The sequence below is a fragment of the Leishmania infantum genome, chromosome 31, assembly GCF_000002875.2.
Source record: "Leishmania infantum JPCM5 genome chromosome 31".
Taxonomy (NCBI): Eukaryota; Euglenozoa; class Kinetoplastea; order Trypanosomatida; family Trypanosomatidae; genus Leishmania; species Leishmania infantum.
In genome coordinates this window covers 835,390-856,240 of record NC_009415.2, presented here as the reverse complement: position 1 = coordinate 856,240, position 20,851 = coordinate 835,390, and the positions used below count along the sequence as shown (strand labels likewise).

Below are 20,851 nucleotides of genomic sequence, written 5' to 3'. Positions count from 1 at the left end.
ATCTCCCCAGCTCCTCCCCGCTCACGATCCGCGCTTTGGTATGCGCGTGTCCGTGATGTGTGTGTGTGTGTGCCACTGCTAAGCAGGTAGGTGCACGCGTATTGGAAGGCACACGGACACATCACCTACCCCCTCTTATGACACCACTAAATGTTCTCCTCTCTTTCTTCTGGATTGCCTGCTCACCATTTGCGCTCTTCGCTTGGGTGCGACACCTCCTCTGAGGCTCAAGGTCGCCCCAAAAACACTCCCCCACACTTTATCCAGACATCTGCACAAGATTGGAGGGAACGTCATTCATGAACGGAGTTGTCTCTTCACAGGGGAGTGCTGGCCGCCATCATCGAAGCGCTGCGACCTTTGCCCACCCTGCGCCTCACACAATCCCCATTCGCCCACTCTCTCGATCCCCCTTCGTAGCAGCGGCTACTCACGACTCGCTGACGCCGACAACGGCCCGCGTGCCCTTCACTCCTTGCCTCGGACTGCCACGGAGAGCGCTCGCCTCGCCCCGGGATGGCCGCAGCACACATAGCGCACCGACGTGGCTCCCTCACCTCAGCCACTCACATCCCACGGCATACGCCTGCAACTGCGCGCTACGAAGCCCCTCTTCTGAGCAACTGGCGAGCCGTTGGCGGGGTCTCCACGTACTGTGTCGAGGTGCGTGGATCGGTAGCTGGCTGCTGGGGGTTGGGTGCTGCCGTGCGCGCCGCGGCCGCTCTTTTTGACCGGCACAGCCCCTCATCTCCTTTTGCGGGTGTCTTTGCGCGCTGTGGTGCAGCGTGAGTTGGAGTGTTTGCTTGTTGTTTTGGTGGCGCCCCCTCCCTGCTCACTTGTTGAGCCGGTAGCAGGCGGCGGTCCTACCAGGGTTGCTCTATGGCTTCACGTGAAGGCGGTGCGCGTTTTCGACTGTGAGTTAGAAGGTGCGGAGATGTGCGGCTGATGATCCTGTGCCGCGCAGCGTCTTGCAGGCTGTGGTAGCCCCCCTCCCCCCTCCCGTGCTCTGCGGCATGGTAATGTGTTGCCTGAGCGTGCAGTGGGGGGCTGCCGCTGTGTGGCACGCGTCGGCGCTTTTGCGAGCAGGCGCCGTTTACGGGGTTGTCTGGGCCTGGGCTGCAAGGTGAAGCGGCGCCGTTTTTTCTTCTGTTCTTTCCCAGCAGGAGCCGCCCCCGCTGCACGTGGAGCGGCCTTGGCATCTCTGTATCGAGCTGCTCGCTCATGGTGGCGTTGCCGGCATTGTGGAAGCGGACGAAAAGACCGTGTGAGGGGGATCGGATGATGGGCTGCCTCAGCGCTGCATCGAGGTAACGCCGGGCATGCCTGTTGGCTGTGGGTGCGCACGACTTCTCCTCAGCGGCGCTGCCGTTGTGTCTCCACTGCGCTGCGATGAGGATCCCTTGGGTCGATGAGAAGGCAAGGAGTGCTGCTGGATACGCGCGAAGATGGGGAGAGGTGGTGGTTGCCTTACGACTCAGCGCCGGCAAGAGTACGCCTGCACTCTTGTGCGCGGATCCTTGTGCTTCGAGTTGGGAAGGGCGAGGTGGTAGTCGCCCAGCCCACCACCACCGCCGTCACCGGCTTTCTCGGTGTTGCGTCTTCTCATTGCCAAAGGACGCACCCGGCCTGTGCTTCACGCGTTACAGAAGTGACACTGTGCTGCGCGGCGGATGTCGGAGCAGCGGTCTCTCTCTGCACAGCACTGCGTCCCTGCTCCACCCCTCGAGCTGGAGGCCATCAAGGCACAAGAAGGCGCGGTCAGATGAGTGAGGCACTGAGACTCAGCGATGGCGTTGTGGCTCACACGCACGGAGTCGTCTGTCATCCGGTGCAACGCATGCACTCCCGGACACGGAGCAAGCAGGGGACGTGACGGCGCAGCGGTGTGTTCTCTCCGTGACCTCTCATGTTCCCCTCTGTGTTCTACTCGCTGCGGGACCTCGCCGCCCCCGTTGCGTGCGCCCCTGAGCTCCTGCTGCGCGCGGGAGCAAAGATGTGCGCTGCTCGGCTTTCCCATCTCGCCTCGGCGGCCTCTCGCAGCTCCACTGCAGCTCTTCCTTTCTCGCCACCGTCGCCCTCTACATCACCACCTCATCCACCCTCTGCCCTCCGCGTGTCTCCTGCTATTGCGCGCCACCAGCATCATCATCCGCGCACCCCCACCCCGGCTCTCTCTCTCGCTCCCTCTCTCTGCCTTCTTTCTGTGTTAGCTTCGACACATCGGGCGGCTCATGTCGAACCGATCAGCCGATAGCTGTCCTCACACCTGTCGAAGGCAACAGCGCGAGGAGCACCCTGATCACGCCCGCAGCAGCACGATGACGGTAGGTGCGGCGCGCACGGCCAAGCCGACGGCGACGTCGCAGAGTGCAGGGCAGCGCTCTCAACGCCAGTCGCGCTCGCAGCCGCGCCGCTCCGGATGTCTTGGCGTGCTCCAGGCCATCCGTGACGGCGTCATCAAAGCGGTGTACGTGGTCGTTCCGCCTGGCGGCATTCTCTCCGGCGCCTTCAACATGGCGAGCTCTTCCATCGGCGCCGGCATCCTTGGCCTGCCGGCGGCGACCGACTCAGCAGGCATCATCCTCGCCATGATCTTCCTCGCCGTCATCACGTACTTCTCCGTCTTCTCCATGTACATCCTGGCACTCGCATCGGAGAACACGCGCATCAAGACCTTCGAGGGCTTGGCGCGCTGGCTCTTCCCGGCGAGAAGGTACGCCTTCTCCTACTGGGCCGCGTTCATCCGCTTTTTCCACGGCTTCGCTGGCTGTGTCGCCTACATCATCAGCGTGGGCAACTGCCTTGGTCCCATCTTCACCGGCGCCGCAAAGCAGCACCCCGACAACAGAGCCATCCAGTTCCTCGCCACCACGCAGGGCAACCGCGTGCTCACAGTCATCGTTTGGCTCTTCGTGATGCTGCCGCTGGTTATTCCGAAACACATCGACTCACTGCGCTACGCCTCCGCCATCGCGGTGACGTTCATGGTGTACTTTGTCTTCGTGGTTGTCGCACACAGCTGCCGTAACGGGCTGGCGGAAACGTCCAAGCACGTGAAGCTGTCCGGCAACCAGGCGGATGACGGCAAGCTGGAGCACAACACCGTCTTTCTTTTTCGCACCGGCAACTCCGTAATCCACTCCGTCGGCATCTTTGTTTTCGCGTACGTGTGCCAAATAAACGCGCAGGAGGTTCTGTGGGATTTGCGGCCCGAGATTCGCACGACGAAGAGCTTCACGCTGTCGGCGTTCATTGGGATGATGCTGTGCGGCACGCTGTACGTGCTGGTAAGCGTGTTCGGGTACTTCGACTTTGGCAGCAAGAACCTGCTCGGCAAGTCGCTGCTGCTCATGTTCAACCCGCTCGAGGAGGCCGACATCATGATCGCCTACGTTGCCGTCATGATCAAGGTATGCGTCGCCTACGCGCTACTCACCATTGCGGCGCGCAACTCCCTGTACTACCTGATCGGCTTCCAGCACCGCTACCGCAACCGCACCGAGGCTGGCGGCGCGGAGGAGCTCGGCTTTGTCGCTGGCGGCGCCGACGCCACCGTCCAGCAGACCGCGAATCCGCCCGCGGCGGTGGCCGACAGCGACGCTGTCCAGTCCTGCAAGCTCGACGGGGTGGACAACAGCCACGGCATGGAGGGGACAACGAAAGGCCGCAATCCCTCCCAAACCGTCGATGAGGACTACGAAGCAGGTGAGGGCGTGGACGAGGAGTACGTGGACGGGACCGCGGAGGACACGACGTACGTGGACAACATCCCGTTCTGGCAGCACCTGCTGGTCGTGCTTGTGCTCGCCGTCGCGTCGCTGCTGTGTGGCCTGTTCATCCCGAACATCAACACCGTCTTCGGCTTCGCCGGCGCGATCAGCGGCGGCTTCATCGCCTTTATCTTCCCCGCGCTCTTCGTCATGTACTCGGGCAACTTCACGGTGGCGCAGGTGGGATGGTTCACGTACCTGAACACGTACCTGCTGCTGATCTGCGGTGTTGTCGGCATTGTCTTCGGCACCGGCGGCACCATCTACGAAACTGTTTGAGCGAGGATGCGCCATTTTTGCGGCCTCTCTTCATGCGTTCTCCCGAGGCATGGACGGCGAAGACGCTCTCGTGTGCGCGCATCAAAAAAGAAGACGTGAAAAGGGACTGCTAGCGCCCTCCACTTGCAGCTTTTCCGGCTGGCCTGCAGTGGTGCGTGAACGGCTCGGGGCGTGTGTGTCGCTCTTCTTCGCGTGTAGAAGAGGGTACTGAAAGCTCACGGTCGGAGTGTGAATGTCTGCACGCCTCTGTGCACGCACGCCGACTGTCAGCAGACAGGCATAGAGAAATAAAAACGTTTTGTTTTCTGCGACCATTTTCTTCTGTGCGTGAGGTAACCACTATCGATCACGCGGCGAGGTTTTCGATCCCTTTTTGTTTCGTTTTCAGAAAGCTGCTGCGGTCGTGCTCGGCGTCTGGCGACGGCGTGTAGGCCAGCGGAGATGTACGCACGGGTGAAGTGCAGAGGACCGATTCCTGAGTGCCCCTGGTCCCCCCCCTCAGTCTGCAAGTGCTTGGACCTCTAGCAGGTCTGGTTTGTGCATGTAGGCGTGTGCGCACGTGGCTTGAGGGGTGAGGAGGGGGAAGGCCATGCACTCAGAGATCCACCCTTTGCCTTCCAACCCTCCGCCTCCGCTTGTCTTGCCTCCCCGTCCTCATGTGCCCCTCTCGACGCCATAATGCTGACCGTGTCGATTTTGTTTTCCCCTTTCCGCATTATACAAAAGTAAATCGCCTAATGTGCGTGCGTGTTGTGGTGGCGTCGTGTCTGGTGCGCGTGTATGTGCACCTCGCCGCGGTTTTTTTTAGCCTTTGGGTCTTTTTGTGTGACGTCTGATGCGGCAGTCAGTCATCCTCCGCACATCCGAAGCTGAGGTGGATGCCCCTCGCCCGCGCCATCGTCAGCATGTGGTTTTTGTTTTCTCTTGCTTCCTCCTCTAAACGTCTTCGTAGCGTTCTGCATGGCGGAGTTTCGTGAAAACTATTGAACGCATACCTTCAATGAAAGTGTGAAGTAAGAGGGCAGCGGCGCCCTTCGTCGCCGTCTTGGTCTTAACTGTTCTGGAAGGCGGGGAGCGGAGGCCCGACGCGGCTCGAAGCGCCCCTCTCTTCTCTGGGAACCTGAACATCCCGTCTTCCTATTTGTTCGTTGACTCTCGAGAGGGCGCGAGTGCAGATGTGAGCAGGGCGCCTGCGAGTGAGAGTGTGTGCGCGTGTTGTGCGCGACAGAATCGCGCAAGCCCGTCTGTTCTCTTTCCGCACAGAAGCGTCTCCCAGCTACCTCCTCTCCGCACGCCCACGTCTGTGCAGCCCTTCCCCTTGCCTTGGTATGTTAGGCCTCCTTTCCGCTCACATGCGCAACGCTTGTCTAAGGGTACCGCGTGTGGATATGGATTCCCGTCGCTGGAGAGCATTGAGGCACGTGTTCAGACGACCATGAGCAAGAGGCGAGCAGGCTTCATTGGGTGAAGTAAGCGGCAGCTTGTGAGTTGGACGCAAGCAACCCGCGGCGCGGTGAAATGAGAAAGGCTGAAGAGCCTGACCCTTGGTCGTGGCGTGCTCATTAGCCTCTAAAGGCTTGTGTATAGGCCCCTTGAGGTCATGATGAGCACGTGCAGTAGGAGGGCTTGTCGTTGCACGAAAGAGGGGGAGCCGGGAATCCGGAGAGACTGACAGGAGGTCCGCACGACTTCAGCACCGACTATGTCGCCAAGTGCCTTTGTTGTGCGTTTTCCCATTTTGTTTTCTGGCTAGGATGCGACAAGGGCGTTGGCAAAGTGCGGAGAGGGCGCTGCGGTCTCTCCACACGCGGGAAAGTCGATTCCGAATCGAACACCTCCGCGTGCGCACAGAGTGAAAAGTCGTATTGCGAGGCGACGACAGCCTCTCGTTGGCCTTACCTCTCTTCCGTCGCATCGAAGTGGTGCCTCCCCGGCGCCGAACACGTTTAGCTGATCATGCCCGCACTCCCTCCTGCCAGCGCATGTGCCTGTGCCACACGCGTCGTGTGTAAGTGCATCGCCTTTCTCATCGACTCATCGATCTTTCTTCCTGTTCTCCGTTTTCTGAAATAGCACTAGCTCGCTGGTGGCAGGGGCTGCGTCAGCGCGCGGTATCGTTGCCCAGCACCCCACTCCCTCTCTGTGGGGGCGCCACGAAGTCCCTATCCCCTGCCAGTGCGGAAGCGCTTCTGTTGGTGGCAGGGCCAGGTGCCCACGACGTGGCGGTGTCGGAGCGATGTATCGCTACTGATGCCGGCAGTCGGGCCCTGGGCGGCGTTGCGTCGGTGCGACCTGCGACAGTCGGCACGTATGTGCCGTCGATGTGGCAGGCAAAGCGCCAATGCGGCTCGAGCGTATCCCACCCGGCCCTCACACGGCCCACCTGGTGGGAAGCCTGAGCTGTCCCAAGCCGTGCGCCAGGTGGCGGCCGGCACAATGGGGGCTGCTGTGAGGCGGCCTGGGAGGTGTGGGGTCGGTAGATTGTGAGGCAGGGGCCGTGCTCTCAGACGGCTGCGGCGGCATTGCTTTCACGCCCGTGTCAAGCCACTGCCTCGCGCCGGGCGATCGGGCCTGTGGCAGGCCTGGTAGAGTGGCCCTATGTACTACGGCAGAATGGACATGCTGCGAGAGAAAACATCACTAAGCCACACCGCACGTGCCCCCCCTCCCTGAGCGTCGGCATCGAAGGGCGGAGAGAGGGCCCCGCCCCACCCTCCCCCTCCTGTCTCGCATCTCCGCCAAGCTCCTCGCCCGCTCACGATCCGCGCTTTGGTATGCGCGTGTCGGTGTGTGTGTGTGTGTGTGCCGCTGCGATGCAGGTGGGTGCAGGCGTGTTGGAAGGCGCACAGGCACCTCTCCTACCCCCTCTTCTGGCACCGCTGACTGTTCTCCGCCTTTCTTCTGGATTGCCTGCTGACCGTTTGCGCTCTTTGCTTGGGTGCGACAGCGCCGCGGGGGCGCAAGGTGGCGCCTAAAACACGCCGTCACACGTAATCCGGCCAGCTGCAAACAAAGGAGTGGAGGGAACGTCATTCAGGAACGGAGTTGTCTCTTCACAGGGGAGTGCTGGCCGCCATCATCGAGGCGCTGCGACCTTTGCCCACCCTGCGCCTCACACAATCCCCATTCGCCCACTCTCTCGATCCCCCTTCGTAGCAGCGGCTACTCACGACTCGCTGACGCCGACAACGGCCCGCGTGCCCTTCACTCCTTGCCTCGGACTGCCACGGAGAGCGCTCGCCTCGCCCCGGGATGGCCGCAGCACACATAGCGCATCGACGTGGCTCCCTCACCTCAGCCACTCACATCCCACGGCATACGCCTGCAACTGCGCGCTACGAAGCCCCTCTTCTGAGCAACTGGCGAGCCGTTGGCGGGGTCTCCACGTACTGTGTCGAGGTGCGTGGATCGGTAGCTGGCTGCTGGGGGTTGGGTGCTGCCGTGCGCGCCGCGGCCGCTCTTTTTGACCGGCACAGCCCCTCATCTCCTTTTGCGGGTGTCTTTGCGCGCTGTGGTGCAGCGTGAGTTGGAGTGTTTGCTTGTTGTTTTGGTGGCGCCCCCTCCCTGCTCACTTGTTGAGCCGGTAGCAGGCGGCGGTCCTACCAGGGTTGCTCTATGGCTTCACGTGAAGGCGGTGCGCGTTTTGGACTGTGAGTTAGAAGGTGCGGAGATGTGCGGCTGATGATCCTGTGCCGCGCAGCGTCTTGCAGGCTGTGGTAGCCCCCCTCCCCCCTCCCGTGCTCTGCGGCATGGTAATGTGTTGCCTGAGCGTGCAGTGGGGGGCTGCCGCTGTGTGGCACGCGTCGGCGCTTTTGCGAGCAGGCGCCGTTTACGGGGTTGTCTGGGCCTGGGCTGCAAGGTGAAGCGGCGCCGTTTTTTCTTCTGTTCTTTCCCAGCAGGAGCCGCCCCCGCTGCACGTGGAGCGGCCTTGGCATCTCTGTATCGAGCTGCTCGCTCATGGTGGCGTTGCCGGCATTGTGGAAGCGGACGAAAAGACCGTGTGAGGGGGATCGGATGATGGGCTGCCTCAGCGCTGCATCGAGGTAACGCCGGGCATGCCTGTTGGCTGTGGGTGCGCACGACTTCTCCTCAGCGGCGCTGCCGTTGTGTCTCCACTGCGCTGCGATGAGGATCCCTTGGGTCGATGAGAAGGCAAGGAGTGCTGCTGGATACGCGCGAAGATGGGGAGAGGTGGTGGTTGCCTTACGACTCAGCGCCGGCAAGAGTACGCCTGCACTCTTGTGCGCGGATCCTTGTGCTTCGAGTTGGGAAGGGCGAGGTGGTAGTCGCCCAGCCCACCACCACCGCCGTCACCGGCTTTCTCGGTGTTGCGTCTTCTCATTGCCAAAGGACGCACCCGGCCTGTGCTTCACGCGTTACAGAAGTGACACTGTGCTGCGCGGCGGATGTCGGAGCAGCGGTCTCTCTCTGCACAGCACTGCGTCCCTGCTCCACCCCTCGAGCTGGAGGCCATCAAGGCACAAGAAGGCGCGGTCAGATGAGTGAGGCACTGAGACTCAGCGATGGCGTTGTGGCTCACACGCACGGAGTCGTCTGTCATCCGGTGCAACGCATGCACTCCCGGACACGGAGCAAGCAGGGGACGTGACGGCGCAGCGGTGTGTTCTCTCCGTGACCTCTCATGTTCCCCTCTGTGTTCTACTCGCTGCGGGACCTCGCCGCCCCCGTTGCGTGCGCCCCTGAGCTCCTGCTGCGCGCGGGAGCAAAGATGTGCGCTGCTCGGCTTTCCCATCTCGCCTCGGCGGCCTCTCGCAGCTCCACTGCAGCTCTTCCTTTCTCGCCACCGTCGCCCTCTACATCACCACCTCATCCACCCTCTGCCCTCCGCGTCTCTCCTGCTATTGCGCGCCACCAGCATCATCATCCGCGCACCCCCACCCCGGCTCTCTCTCTCGCTCCCTCTCTCTGTCTTCTTTCTGTGTTAGCTTCGACACATCGGGCGGCTCATGTCGAACCGATCAGCCGATAGCTGTCCTCACACCTGTCGAGGGCAACAGCGCGAGGAGCACCCTGATCACGCCCGCAGCAGCACGATGACGGTAGGTGCGGCGCGCACGGCCAAGCCGACGGCGACGTCGCAGAGTGCAGGGCAGCGCTCTCAACGCCAGTCGCGCTCGCAGCCGCGCCGCTCCGGATGTCTTGGCGTGCTCCAGGCCATCCGTGACGGCGTCATCAAAGCGGTGTACGTGATCGTTCCGCCTGGCGGCATTCTCTCCGGCGCCTTCAACATGGCGAGCTCTTCCATCGGCGCCGGCATCCTTGGCCTGCCGGCGGCGACCGACTCAGCAGGCATCATCCTCGCCATGATCTTCCTCGCCGTCATGACGTATTTATCTGTGTTCTCCATGTACATCCTGGCAGTCGCATCGGAGAACACGCGCATCAAGACCTTCGAGGGCTTGGCGCGCTGGCTCTTCCCGGCGAGAAGGTACGCCTTCTCCTACTGGGCCGCGTTCGTCAGATGGTTCTACGGCTTCTCTGGCTGCGTCGCCTACATCATCAGCGTGGGCAACTGCCTTGGTCCCATCTTCACCGGCGCCGCAAAGCAGCACCCCGACAACAGAGCCATCCAGTTCCTCGCCACCACGCAGGGCAACCGCGTGCTCACAGTCATCGTTTGGCTCTTCGTGATGCTGCCGCTGGTTATTCCGAAACACATCGACTCACTGCGCTACGCCTCCGCCATCGCGGTGACGTTCATGGTGTACTTTGTCTTCGTGGTTGTCGCACACAGCTGCCGTAACGGGCTGGCGGAAACGTCCAAGCACGTGAAGCTGTCCGGCAACCAGGCGGACGACGGCAAGCTGGAGCACAACACCGTCTTTCTTTTTCGCACCGGCAACTCCGTAATCCACTCCGTCGGCATCTTTGTTTTCGCGTACGCGTGTCAAATAAACGCGCAGGAGGTTCTGTGGGATTTGCGGCCCGAGATTCGCACGACGAAGAGCTTCACGCTGTCGGCGTTCATTGGGATGATGCTGTGCGGCACGCTGTACGTGCTGGTAAGCGTGTTCGGGTACTTCGACTTTGGCAGCAAGAACCTGCTCGGCAAGTCGCTGCTGCTCATGTTCAACCCGTTCGAGGAGGCCGACATCATGATTGCCTACGTTGCCGTCATGATCAAGCTGTGCGTCGCCTACGCGTTGGTCACCATTGCGGCGCGCAACTCCCTGTACTACCTGATCGGCTTCCAGCACCGCTACCGCAACCGCACCGAGGCTGGCGGCGCGGAGGAGCTCGGCTTTGTCGCTGGCGGCGCCGACGCCACCGTCCAGCAGACCGCGAATCCGCCCGCGGCGGTGGCCGACAGCGACGCTGTCCAGTCCTGCAAGCTCGACGGGGTGGACAACAGCCACGGCATGGAGGGGACAACGAAAGGCCGCAATCCCTCCCAAACCGTCGATGAGGACTACGAAGCAGGTGAGGGCGTGGACGAGGAGTACGTGGACGGGACCGCGGAGGACACGACGTACGTGGACAACATCCCGTTCTGGCAGCACCTGCTGGTCGTGCTTGTGCTCGCCGTCGCGTCGCTGCTGTGTGGCCTGTTCATCCCGAACATCAGCACCGTCTTCGGCTTCGCCGGCTCGATCAGCGGCGGCTTCATCGCCTTTATCTTCCCCGCGCTCTTCGTCATGTACTCGGGCAACTTCACGGTGGCGCAGGTGGGATGGTTCACGTACCTGAACACGTACCTGCTGCTGATCTGCGGTGTTGTCGGCATTGTCTTCGGCACCGGCGGCACCATCTACGTTACGATCTAGGCGGCGGGGGTGTCTGCGTTGTAGCGCACGGCGCGAGCAGCTGTGCGGGTGTCGGCTTCGGCCACTCACGACTTCTTTCACAATCTGCAATCGATCCTCGCTGTCGTCACGCTGACCGGAGGCGCGCTCAGCGGAAGGCGCTTTGGTGGGCTGCACGCAATTGGTGCGTCAGAGGCACGCGAGCACCAGCGCTGCCTCCGCTCTCTTGTCGGCCGAGTGCGGTGGGCCGACGGGCAGGTGGAGGGGTGTCGAGCGCTACTTGTAGCGGAGAGCGGCACGGCATTGCGGGACGAGCATGAAGCCGCATGCAGCGCCGGGATTTTATCGGCCTCCAAACGGACGAGTGCTCAGAGGCAGCTGGGGAAGGGGACAAGAGGACGCGGCCGACTCGCCTTCGGTCTCACTTGTCTTGTCGCTGCACGACGCGTCTGGAAGCAGGCGGTGTCGACGGAAAGCGAGTGAGCGCCTATGCCATCGCAGCCCCTCTCGGCGTATGCGTACGCGTGGGTGCACGTCTCTCTTTGCCCCCTCTTTTTTTTGTTTTACGTCACTGCTGATAACGTTATGAGGCTCCGCTGGACTTGATAAGTGCGCGTCTCCGTATGCGCTAACACCAGCGCGTGTATCTCTTTTTCTTCCCTTTCCGCCTTTCTCTGTGCACGTGTGTGCGCATCGCGGCTAAGGCGTGTATATGTGCGACTGCATGAGTGAAAGATACAGAGCGTGTTGGCGTATGCGGCGGACAAGGCGTTTGACCTGATGATGTGAAGGATGAGATAAGGATGGTGTACGGTCCGTCGGGTGGCGCTTCTCCTCTCGCGTCGTGCGCTCGTGGTGAGCACTCTGTCTGCGTTGCGAATGCGCTCTGCCTCGCCGAAGCCTGTTTTTGTCCGTCTCCGCATCGCTACGCAGGCGCGCGCGCACGCAATATCGAGCAGAATCAGCCACGAGCAGCAGCATCACTCTCATGAGCCGTCGCTGTGCCCACCGCCCTTTCTTCCTCGCCCTGCCTCCTCACCACTATACTGTCGCGTGTGCACACATACGCACATATGAGGTGCTTCTCTTCTGCTCCCTCCTTTGTTTCCCTTGACCATTTTGTTTTGTTCCGGCTTATCGGCCGCTCCTGTGCTTGCCTGTCTGGCGGGCTGCTGGTGCCTCCGTGGCGGCGTCTTTATCTTGCGGCGGCCTTTTTTATGCTTGTCAGCGTTGTTTCTGTGTTAGCCTCAGCGGGGAACACCCCAACCGTTGTGACGAAGAGAAGTCGTGGAAACCAAAACGAACGGCAGTGGCCCTCAAGAGCCGCATCGATGGGATCCGTAGCGCCTTGTGCTCGCCCTCAACTCCCTCTCTGCTTCTGTCCCCTTGGCAGCCGCGAGGCACGCTCTCCCGCCTCCTCTAATCGCTTGTGGACCCCACCCACACCTCACACGCCGAAGTACCTTGGCCGCGAATACTCACACACACACACACACACATATATAGGGCGCACTGCCCACACCTCTCACACCCATCATGAGCGAATGGGGCAGTACACACGCGACGAGTGGTCGCTGTAGCGGCGCTGCTTCGCTGCATACCCCCCGACGCCACGCGTCGCGCTCGGTGTGCGCGTGCCGGGCTCGGGTCTGGATGGGCGGTCGCATGCTCACGGTCTGCGGACCCGATGGCGAGGGGGTCTCCCTCGACGAGCGCACCCGCGTCTCCGTGCAGATCGCACCCGGGGGCACCCGGGGGGACTTGGCGCAGGCGCCACGGACGACGGCGCGGATGCAGGCCACGCTGGCGCACCGGGCAGGGCGAAGGGGTGCGTTGTAGCCGAGGCCTGTGACTGCCGCTTCGCGTGCAGAACCACCAAGCAAACCGCCACAGCAAACTGCCAAGCGTCCGGAGGGGGTCCCCGGACATTCACGTGAATGTGCGCACCGCTGTCCCCGGGTGGCCATGCGAGGACCCCAGCACCGTTTTCCCTCTCCACCCCCCGCGAGGGTGGAAGGAGGGACGCGTGTGTGTGCACGTGCCTGCCCTCCCTGGCCCCCTCCCTCGAGCACTGCGCTCCTTTCACTCCCTAATGCCTCTGTGCGTGTATCTTGGTGCGCTCACCGGCAAGGCAGTTGCAGCATGCACAACTGCGGCGTGCTCGAAGGGCAGGGCAGCGACGCGTGGGCGCGCGCGCGTACACGTGCGAGAGCCAAAAGTCTGCGCTCTCTTTCCTTGTGCGCGTTTCCCACGCCCTCCCCTGTCGTGGCTGCGGCCAGTGGATCTGCTGTCAGCAATCACGCCACTAGCCTGAAGCACGCTTCGCTGTCCCTCTCCCACAAACGGATACGCGGCGAGTGGAGGAGCGCCCCCTCCCCTTCATTGCAGATCTACCCCGACCATACCTCCTGACGCTCTACCTCGCCCGCAGGCACCGCTGCCGCTCTCGGGGACGGGCAAGAGCGGCTCACCGGTCGGCAAGAAGGGCAGTGGCAGGCGTGGCGTGCTGCTGGCGCGTATTCGCCGCGTTGGGGTGCGCCTTATAATTGTCGGCTTCATCCTTTCTTCATTCGTGCAGGCGTGTGTATGCAGGAGTTGTGGACAGCTGACGCACACCGTATGCTGAGCGTGGAGAGGCGAGCATGTGGCGCTACGAGCAGGGTACAGAGCGCGTGCACCAGACGGCAGCCGCTGTCATGTCCCTGTGTAGTCAGCGGGCCTTTGTGATGCGGTCGGGAGAGGCACTGGCAACCCTGCGCTCGAGTTGGACAAAGGCTGCCGATTTCGGGGACTCGCGGTGGCGTCGCGCCAGCCTCCGAGACCCTCAACTGTCTGCACGGAGGCGCCGCCATCGGGTCACAAAGCCCGCCGACGGGCTTTATCCCCGTGCAACCGCATCATCTACAGCCGCTGCTACGTGGGCCCGATGGCACACAAGCCCCAGCGGCCGCTGGCTGCGGCCATCAAGCACCCGGACAGCTCGCAAAGCGTCCCTAAGGCCACCTTGAGCAGCTGCAGTAGCTGCCCAGCGCTTCAGCTGACAGCGAGGCGCTGCGCCGGTGAGATCGCGTACATGGATCCACGCTCTGCATGGATTCGGCGCGACGGCCTGGCGCGCCGCATCTACTTCGAACTGCCGGGAGCATGCGTCTTCGGCGGCCAAAGGGCGTTGTGCGAGCTGTTTGCCCGGGCGCTGGCCTGCGACACCAGCCCCGCAATGGCCGCCGCTGCGCTGCGCGAAGGAGCTGCTAGAGCTTCTGAAGGATGGCGGAGAAGTGTTCTGTGATGCGGTAGTGAGGGGTGACGTTACTGCTAATCTCGAACTGCTTGGCGCAGTCGCTGTGGTGGAGAACCACAGCGGGTGTTCCAGGAGCGCGGCGTGGAGGCTGCTTTCCACGCATCCCTCTGAGCGGCCGACGGCGGCGACGGTGTGAGAAGTCAAGGAAGCAATGCGCGCAGAGAGTGGCTTGGCGTTTGAACAGAATGAGTGTGAGTGCTTCTGTCCAGTACGACTTCGCGACGTCCCCGATGCGATGGCAAGGTTGGTTGCGGCTCAACTATGGCTCGTGGTTGCATCTCGCGATCGTGTTTTTTTTCCCCTTTCCCGAGCTGTGATGATGCAGATGCGTCACCTGCACATCTTGTGTGTGTACCTGCTTACCCTTATTGCCGTTAGCCACACCATTGGCACTTGAACGCCACGCACGGGCGTGGCTGACGTATTTGTTGGGGGAGGGGGAGAGGTGCGCAACGGACTCGCGATTAGAAGGGTGTCCCCGCCTCTCCATCGGAGGCTGTTGTGTTTTCTACTTGAAGCTGGTGATGTGTGCTCCTCGAGTGTGCGTTCGCCCCTGTTGCGCACCCCCGCACTCACGCGGCCCCTAGAGCGGAAACGATGGCCATGTGAAACGGAGCGCCGATGTACAGACAGCCTCTGTGCGGCCTCTCGGCCACACCGCTGGAAGGAGCCCTCTACCATGCTGGATTGTGCAAGAGGCCTCGTTTCTTTTTTTTCTTTGCAGCGCGTGCACGTGTGTTGTGTTGGCAGGGTATGAAGTGCATCACTGCGGGAAAGCAGTGAATGGTGGAGAGGGTGAAGCGGGCCTCCTCCTCCCCCAGTGGCTTGCATCTGTCCTCGGCTGCTGCACCTCTCTAGGTCCACTCCCCTCCCCTGCCTATGTCGCACTGTTTGATGAATGGCCTCAACGACAGCCATGAGTGTTTATGTCTTGCTCTTGGGTAGCAGCGCAACCGGCTGGTAAACCTGTAAGCTTGTACCCCCGCATGTTCGAGTTCTCTTTCCGCTTTTTGCTGGAGTACTGGGTGTGTGTGTGTGTGTGTGTGTGTGACCCTTCCTCTTTATAGTGCCCCTCGTGCCGAGGCTTGTGCCCTTCTCCATCTCCTTCCCTGCCTCTGACCCGATTTCTAGCCCTCATTTTGATTCCCGGCCGGCGTTGTGGCGCTAGGCGAAGAAGCCCATCATGATCAATGTAGGTGTGCACACAACAGACGTACATGTATATATAACGTTTTGTGTTGAGCATGTGTGTATGTGGGCGTGGCGCCACATCCCCATTTCTATCGCGCATGTCTTCTTTTCTTGCTTCTCCCTCCTCAGCAGAGAACGGAGAGCAACCGCGTGTGTCTCTGTATGCCTAAGCGATCTCGTCTGCCTGCGTGAAGGTTTATCCGAGTGCGCGTGCTGTATGTTGTCATCAGCGCTGATTCACTGTATGCGTACTCTTTTGGTTTGGCTGCGTGTATGGGCGTCCATCTCGTTTCCATTCGCTTCTCTGGCCTCCCCTCCCCACTCCCTCTCCACCCGAACCTCTCGCTGTGGTTGGCATCTCATACTTCGCTTCCCCCCTCCTCCCGTCGTCCCCGCCAGCCCCGATCTGTTTTTCCTGCTTGTGCGAGCCTTCCTGTACGCCTGCTACGCCATGCACTCACCCCTCCCTCACTTTCCCTTGCACACCCAAGCGCCATGCACTATGCGCGCTGGTGCAGGCTAGCATCCCGCATCCCTTTTCTCTCCCTCGCGTCGCGGCGGCTGTCCAACGCGGCTCGTGGCGCGCGCGACGGCCACCCGCGCTTTGCACGGCATTGCCCAGTGGCACTCCTCCGTCAGCGCCGTCGTGGCCGCCGCACATCCCTGCTCTTTCTGTGACGCCGCTGACTCACCCTGCGTGTTGCTTCTCTCCTCCCCTCCACGCAACAGCCAAGGTCAGCCTGTCGCAGCTATCGCCTCTGCGCTGCTCCAGAGCCAACTCCTCCTATCACCCCCTCCCCTTAATCCTCTGTCCATGTCGAGCCCCTTCGCTGTGCTTTCAGCGCTCCCCCTCCCCCCCTCTGCAGAGGCCCATGCCCCCCCCATCCTGCATCTCACCGCGAACCCTTCCTCTCGCAGGCACTGCGACCACATTGCACGTGCACGCATAGCGATGCGCCGTTGCTGAAAGAGTCACACGCACAGCACGTCACAGCCTCGTCGTCTGTCGCTATTTCTTCGTTGTTGGCATTGCCACCACCACTCACTGCACCCTTTCCTCGCTGGTTTCAAGCTCCTTTTCGTTCTCTCAGAGCCGCCCTTTCCTGCCCAAACGTCTACAGGCAGCGACTCGCCAAGCTCATCGCCTTCAGCACCGTCAGCCGCAACGCCAACGTCCAGCTTGTAGGATACGAAAAGGAGTGCCTGCGGCTCGCCGGTGTCGAGGCGACTGTCGTGTAAAACCCGGTGAAGACGCAGGGCGGCATCGCGCTTTCGGGCCACAAGGATGCTTTGCCGGCGGATGGGCAGAAATGGGACACAGAACCGTTCACGATGGAGAAAGATGGCAAGCCGTTTGGCCACGGTGCACGCGACATGAAGGGCTCCCTCGCCGTTGTGAGGGCGCTGGTGCCGAAGTTCCTGTCGATGAAGCGCGTGAAGCGGACCCACGTTGCCCTTTCGCACGATTAGGACCTGTGTTGCCGTGGCATAGCGTATCTGCTTACGCAGCTGAAAGAGAAGGGCTTCAAGGGGGACGGCCGTCTCATCGGTGGGCCGGCGGGCATGAGGGTGGTGACCTGCAACAAGGGCTTCTGTGAGTGGCACCTGGAGATGCAGCGCAAGGTGATTCGCTCCTCCATGGCGCTCATGAGCACGAGCTGTAACGCCATCGAGTACGCCGCGCAGATCATCGCGGAAATCTGTGAGACCGCGCTGGGCATCACGAAAAGCACTGTGCAGGAGAGGAACTATAGCTGCCCGCTCGCATGCATCTCCACGGATGCCGTCATGGATGGTAACGCGGCGAACACGGTACCGGCGGAGTGCGACGTCATGTGCAGCGTGCGCCGTCCGCTTGGGCATCTCTGAGTGACAGGAATGAAAGCCGAGGGAGTCTCCTCTCCTGCGCCTCGCTTCTCTTAATCTTGCTTTGCCATGCCCTTTATCGCGCCTTTGGCCTGCTCTTTTCGCTGTGTGGCTCTCTCTGCTCGTGCACCGCCGCATCTCTCCCCCTCCCCACAAGCGCACGTACACCCTTCAACGTGTTTGAGAGCGTCCCGAATTCCCCGCGCCTCCCTCCCTCTCTGCCCTCTGGTCTGTCCCCTTCTTTTTTTTTTCGGCTGGATTCTTTCGTTTCGACCCTTCCCACGCACATACCAATGTGAGGGTGCGGGTGCTGCAGCCCCGCTGCTCCCCCTGCCGCTGTTCCTTCCGCGTGTCTCTCCCTCACCTGGGCGCGTCTGCCGTGGGCAAATGCCGGAGACAGACCCGCTCCGCCATTCGAGCTGCAGCAGCAGGCTGTGCAGGTGTGTGAGCAGAAGGCGCTCTCAAAGTGGTAAGGAAGAGGGGAGGTATGTGTGGGCGGGAAGGAGAGGTCGAACGCGTGCTGAGAAAGAGCGAGCGAGGGTGGCGGTGGCGGCACCGTCTTCACGGCTGCCTCTCCTCTTCCTCTTGCTTTCTCTGTGAAGGACCACGTTATGACTGGGAAGAAGTCAAAACGAGGTGCAAAAGAAAGTGGGGTGGCTCTGTCTCGCTCGCTCGCTGGCTCTCTGGAAGGCGGAGGTACTGAACCGGCTTCGATAGAGCGGCACCGGTGATCCACACGCCTCACCCAAAGATCGTTGCGCCGCGAGGAAGGAGACTTTCGAGGCTCTCGAGATCCTGCTGGTACGCGCGCACACGCTGCCTGTCACCGCATATGCCTGAGGGGTCTTGCTGGCTCCTGTGCTTATCTGTGTGTGTGGAGGACAGTGCGGCTTTTTGTCTTCCCTTCCACATGCTTGGCAATGACAGATGCATCATGATATGCGTTCAGCAATGCCTTACCCCCTGTGGCAGAGCGGCAGTCACGGTGGCAGGGGTGGAAAACGCACGTGATGCAGCCTGGGCATGGCGCACCTCTGTCCTCACGTCGAGATGGAAACAGCGCACGGAGCCACAGAACTGCACCAGGGCAACTCATTGATGCCGGTGTCGCTTCGCTATGCACTCGCCGCCGGGGTACATATCGCGAATACCTCGGCTGGCCCTGAGCAGAGGGGGCACTGCCTCAGCTGCTTGTAGCATCGCCACCCACTGGGTGCGCGCGGGGTGCAAGAGGAATCTCGATGGAAAACGCGCCGCCTCGTACACATACACTCTCCCCACCACCCCTCACACACGCGTCTGTGCTAAGCCGGCATCTGCTGCGCATTGCTCAATCTTCTCTGTGGGTGGAGCACTGCCTCTGCGGTGAAAAAGCTGAGAGCTCACCGATCTCCCCGGACACCGGCGAGTTGAGAGAGCGACGCGGGGGCTCATTCCGTAAAACGGAACGGTCAGGCAGCCCACCCCAGCGCAGAAACGCGCAGCACAGACGTGCTGTCTAGCCATGATGTTGCCGCACGGCAAGCGAATCGGCTCCCCACTGCGCCTCCACCAGTCGGCGCTAAACCATGGAAGCGACTCAAGATGCGCGGGCTAACGAAGCCTGGGGCCTCGGCCTTCTGCCTTCCCGCAGCCAAGACGAACACGGTTGGCGGCGCATGCCTGTCCGCCGGTGTTGCAGCGCAGTCGCATTCTTCTCGGCACACCTGAAATAGTGGATGACGAGATCTGCTGCGTGCCCCCTGGTACCGTCGGCTCCTCTCCGCATGTGAGGTACCCCTACCCTCGAGGTGTGCAGAGGTCAGGTGCCGGCTTGGTCATCTGCTTGATTACTTACTGTCCACCGGCGGAAATGAGAGATGAGTAGGGGTGACACTCGTGGCTAGCGTCTGCCAATGCTGCATGTCTAACAGCATCACAGCAGGTTAGAAGGAAACAATACGTATAGTGGTGTGCCACCCTGTGTCTCCCTCTGCCGATCAAGAGCGATCGTGGCTCGCGTGCAGCAGCGGATTTCTTTTCGCTCTCCCCCACGCATCGTCTCCACCCCAGCCACCCAGCGTCTCAGCCAAGTGAGACAGTTTCGCCGTTGTCGTCGTCATCCTCGTCAGTGTGTGCTCGGGGTATCCCCCCTTCTCAGGGAGGAGCACATTGCATCAGAAGCGTCTACCTCTTGAGACGCTTTCTACCGCCTTCCTCGTTCTTTCTTTCCTTGCCGCTCACCAAAAGCGCATCTTTCTACACACGCACCACACGCCACCATTTTACAAGTCCAACATCCTGAGATGTCCCACCCCACCAGTATGCGGGGCGATGGCGCACAGCGGCCATGCAGCCATGCCCGGTCCACCACCAAGGACGCTCACCGCACTCAAAACAGAGAAGTGCCGCCGTCGCGCTCGCAGCCGCGCCGCTCCGGATGTCTTGGCGTGCTCCAGGCCATCCGTGACGGCGTCATCAAAGCGGTGTACGTGATCGTTCCGCCTGGCGGCATTCTCTCCGGCGCCTTCAACATGGCGAGTGCATCCATCGGCGCCGGCATCCTTGGCCTGCCGGCGGCGACCGACTCAGCAGGCATCATCCTCGCCATGATCTTCCTCGCCGTCATCACGTACTTCTCCGTCTTCTCCATGTACATCCTGGCACTCGCATCGGAGAACACGCGCATCAAGACCTTCGAGGGCTTGGCGCGCTGGCTCTTCCCGGCGAGAAGGTACGCCTTCTCCTACTTGGCCGCGTTCATCCGCTTTTTCCACGGCTTTTCTAGCTGCGTCGCCTACATCATCAGCGTGGGCAACTGCCTTGGTCCCATCTTCACCGGCGCCGCAAAGCAGCACCCCGACAACAGAGCCATCCAGTTCCTCGCCACCACGCAGGGCAACCGCGTGCTCACAGTCATCGTTTGGCTCTTCGTGATGCTGCCGCTGGTTATTCCGAAACACATCGACTCACTGCGCTACGCCTCCGCCATCGCGGTGACGTTCATGGTGTACTTTGTCTTCGTGGTTGTCGCACACAGCTGCCGTAACGGGCTGGCGGAAACGTCCAAGCACGTGAAGCTGTCCGGCAACCAGGCGGACGACGGCAAGCTGGAGCACAACACCGTCTTTCTTTTTCGCACCGGCAACTCCGTAATCCACTCCGTCGGCATCTTTGTTTTCGCGTACGTGTGCCAAATAAACGCGCAGGAGGTTCTGTGGGATTTGCGGCCCGAGATTCGCACGACGAAGAGCTTCACGCTGTCGGCGTTCATTGGGATGATGCTGTGCGGCACGCTGTACGTGCTGGTAAGCGTGTTCGGGTACTTCGACTTTGGCAGCAAGAACCTGCTCGGCAAGTCGCTGCTGCTCATGTTCAACCCGCTCGAGGAGGCCGACATCATGATCGCCTACGTTGCCGTCATGATCAAGGTATGCGTCGCCTACGCGCTACTCACCATTGCGGCGCGCAACTCCCTGTACTACCTGATCGGCTTCCAGCACCGCTACCGCAACCGCACCGAGGCTGGCGGCGCGGAGGAGCTCGGCTTTGTCGCTGGCGGCGCCGACGCCACCGTCCAGCAGACCGCGAATCCGCCCGCGGCGGTGGCCGACAGCGACGCTGTCCAGTCCTGCAAGCTCGACGGGGTGGACAACAGCCACGGCATGGAGGGGACAACGAAAGGCCGCAATCCCTCCCAAACC

At 61.6% G+C, this 20,851-nt stretch overlaps 4 protein-coding genes across 4 annotated transcripts; all 4 read left to right on the top strand.

The window, feature by feature from the left end:
- Positions 1–2,231: 2,231 nt before the first annotated feature.
- AAT8.4 (amino acid permease) lies at positions 2,232–4,049 on the top strand (the record flags this gene model as incomplete). Its single annotated transcript, XM_001467446.2, has 1 exon — positions 2,232–4,049. One exon carries the CDS (start codon positions 2,232–2,234, stop codon positions 4,047–4,049), a length of 1,818 nt encoding a protein of 605 aa, XP_001467483.2.
- Positions 4,050–9,016: 4,967 nt separating this feature from the next.
- On the top strand, positions 9,017–10,834 carry AAT8.3 (amino acid permease; the record flags this gene model as incomplete). The annotated part of the gene is made up of 1 exon (XM_003392666.1): positions 9,017–10,834. One exon carries the CDS (start codon positions 9,017–9,019, stop codon positions 10,832–10,834), a length of 1,818 nt encoding a protein of 605 aa, XP_003392714.1.
- Positions 10,835–16,865: 6,031 nt separating this feature from the next.
- On the top strand, positions 16,866–17,171 carry LINJ_31_1840 (acetylornithine deacetylase-like protein; the record flags this gene model as incomplete). The annotated part of the gene is made up of 1 exon (XM_001467444.1): positions 16,866–17,171. The coding sequence occupies one exon, from the start codon at positions 16,866–16,868 to the stop codon at positions 17,169–17,171; it is 306 nt and encodes a 101-aa protein (XP_001467481.1).
- Positions 17,172–19,453: 2,282 nt separating this feature from the next.
- AAT8.2 (amino acid permease) lies at positions 19,454–20,851 on the top strand (the record flags this gene model as incomplete). Its single annotated transcript, XM_003392665.1, has 1 exon — positions 19,454–20,851. A coding segment is annotated over one exon (1,398 nt), but the record flags the coding sequence as incomplete, so codon positions are not given.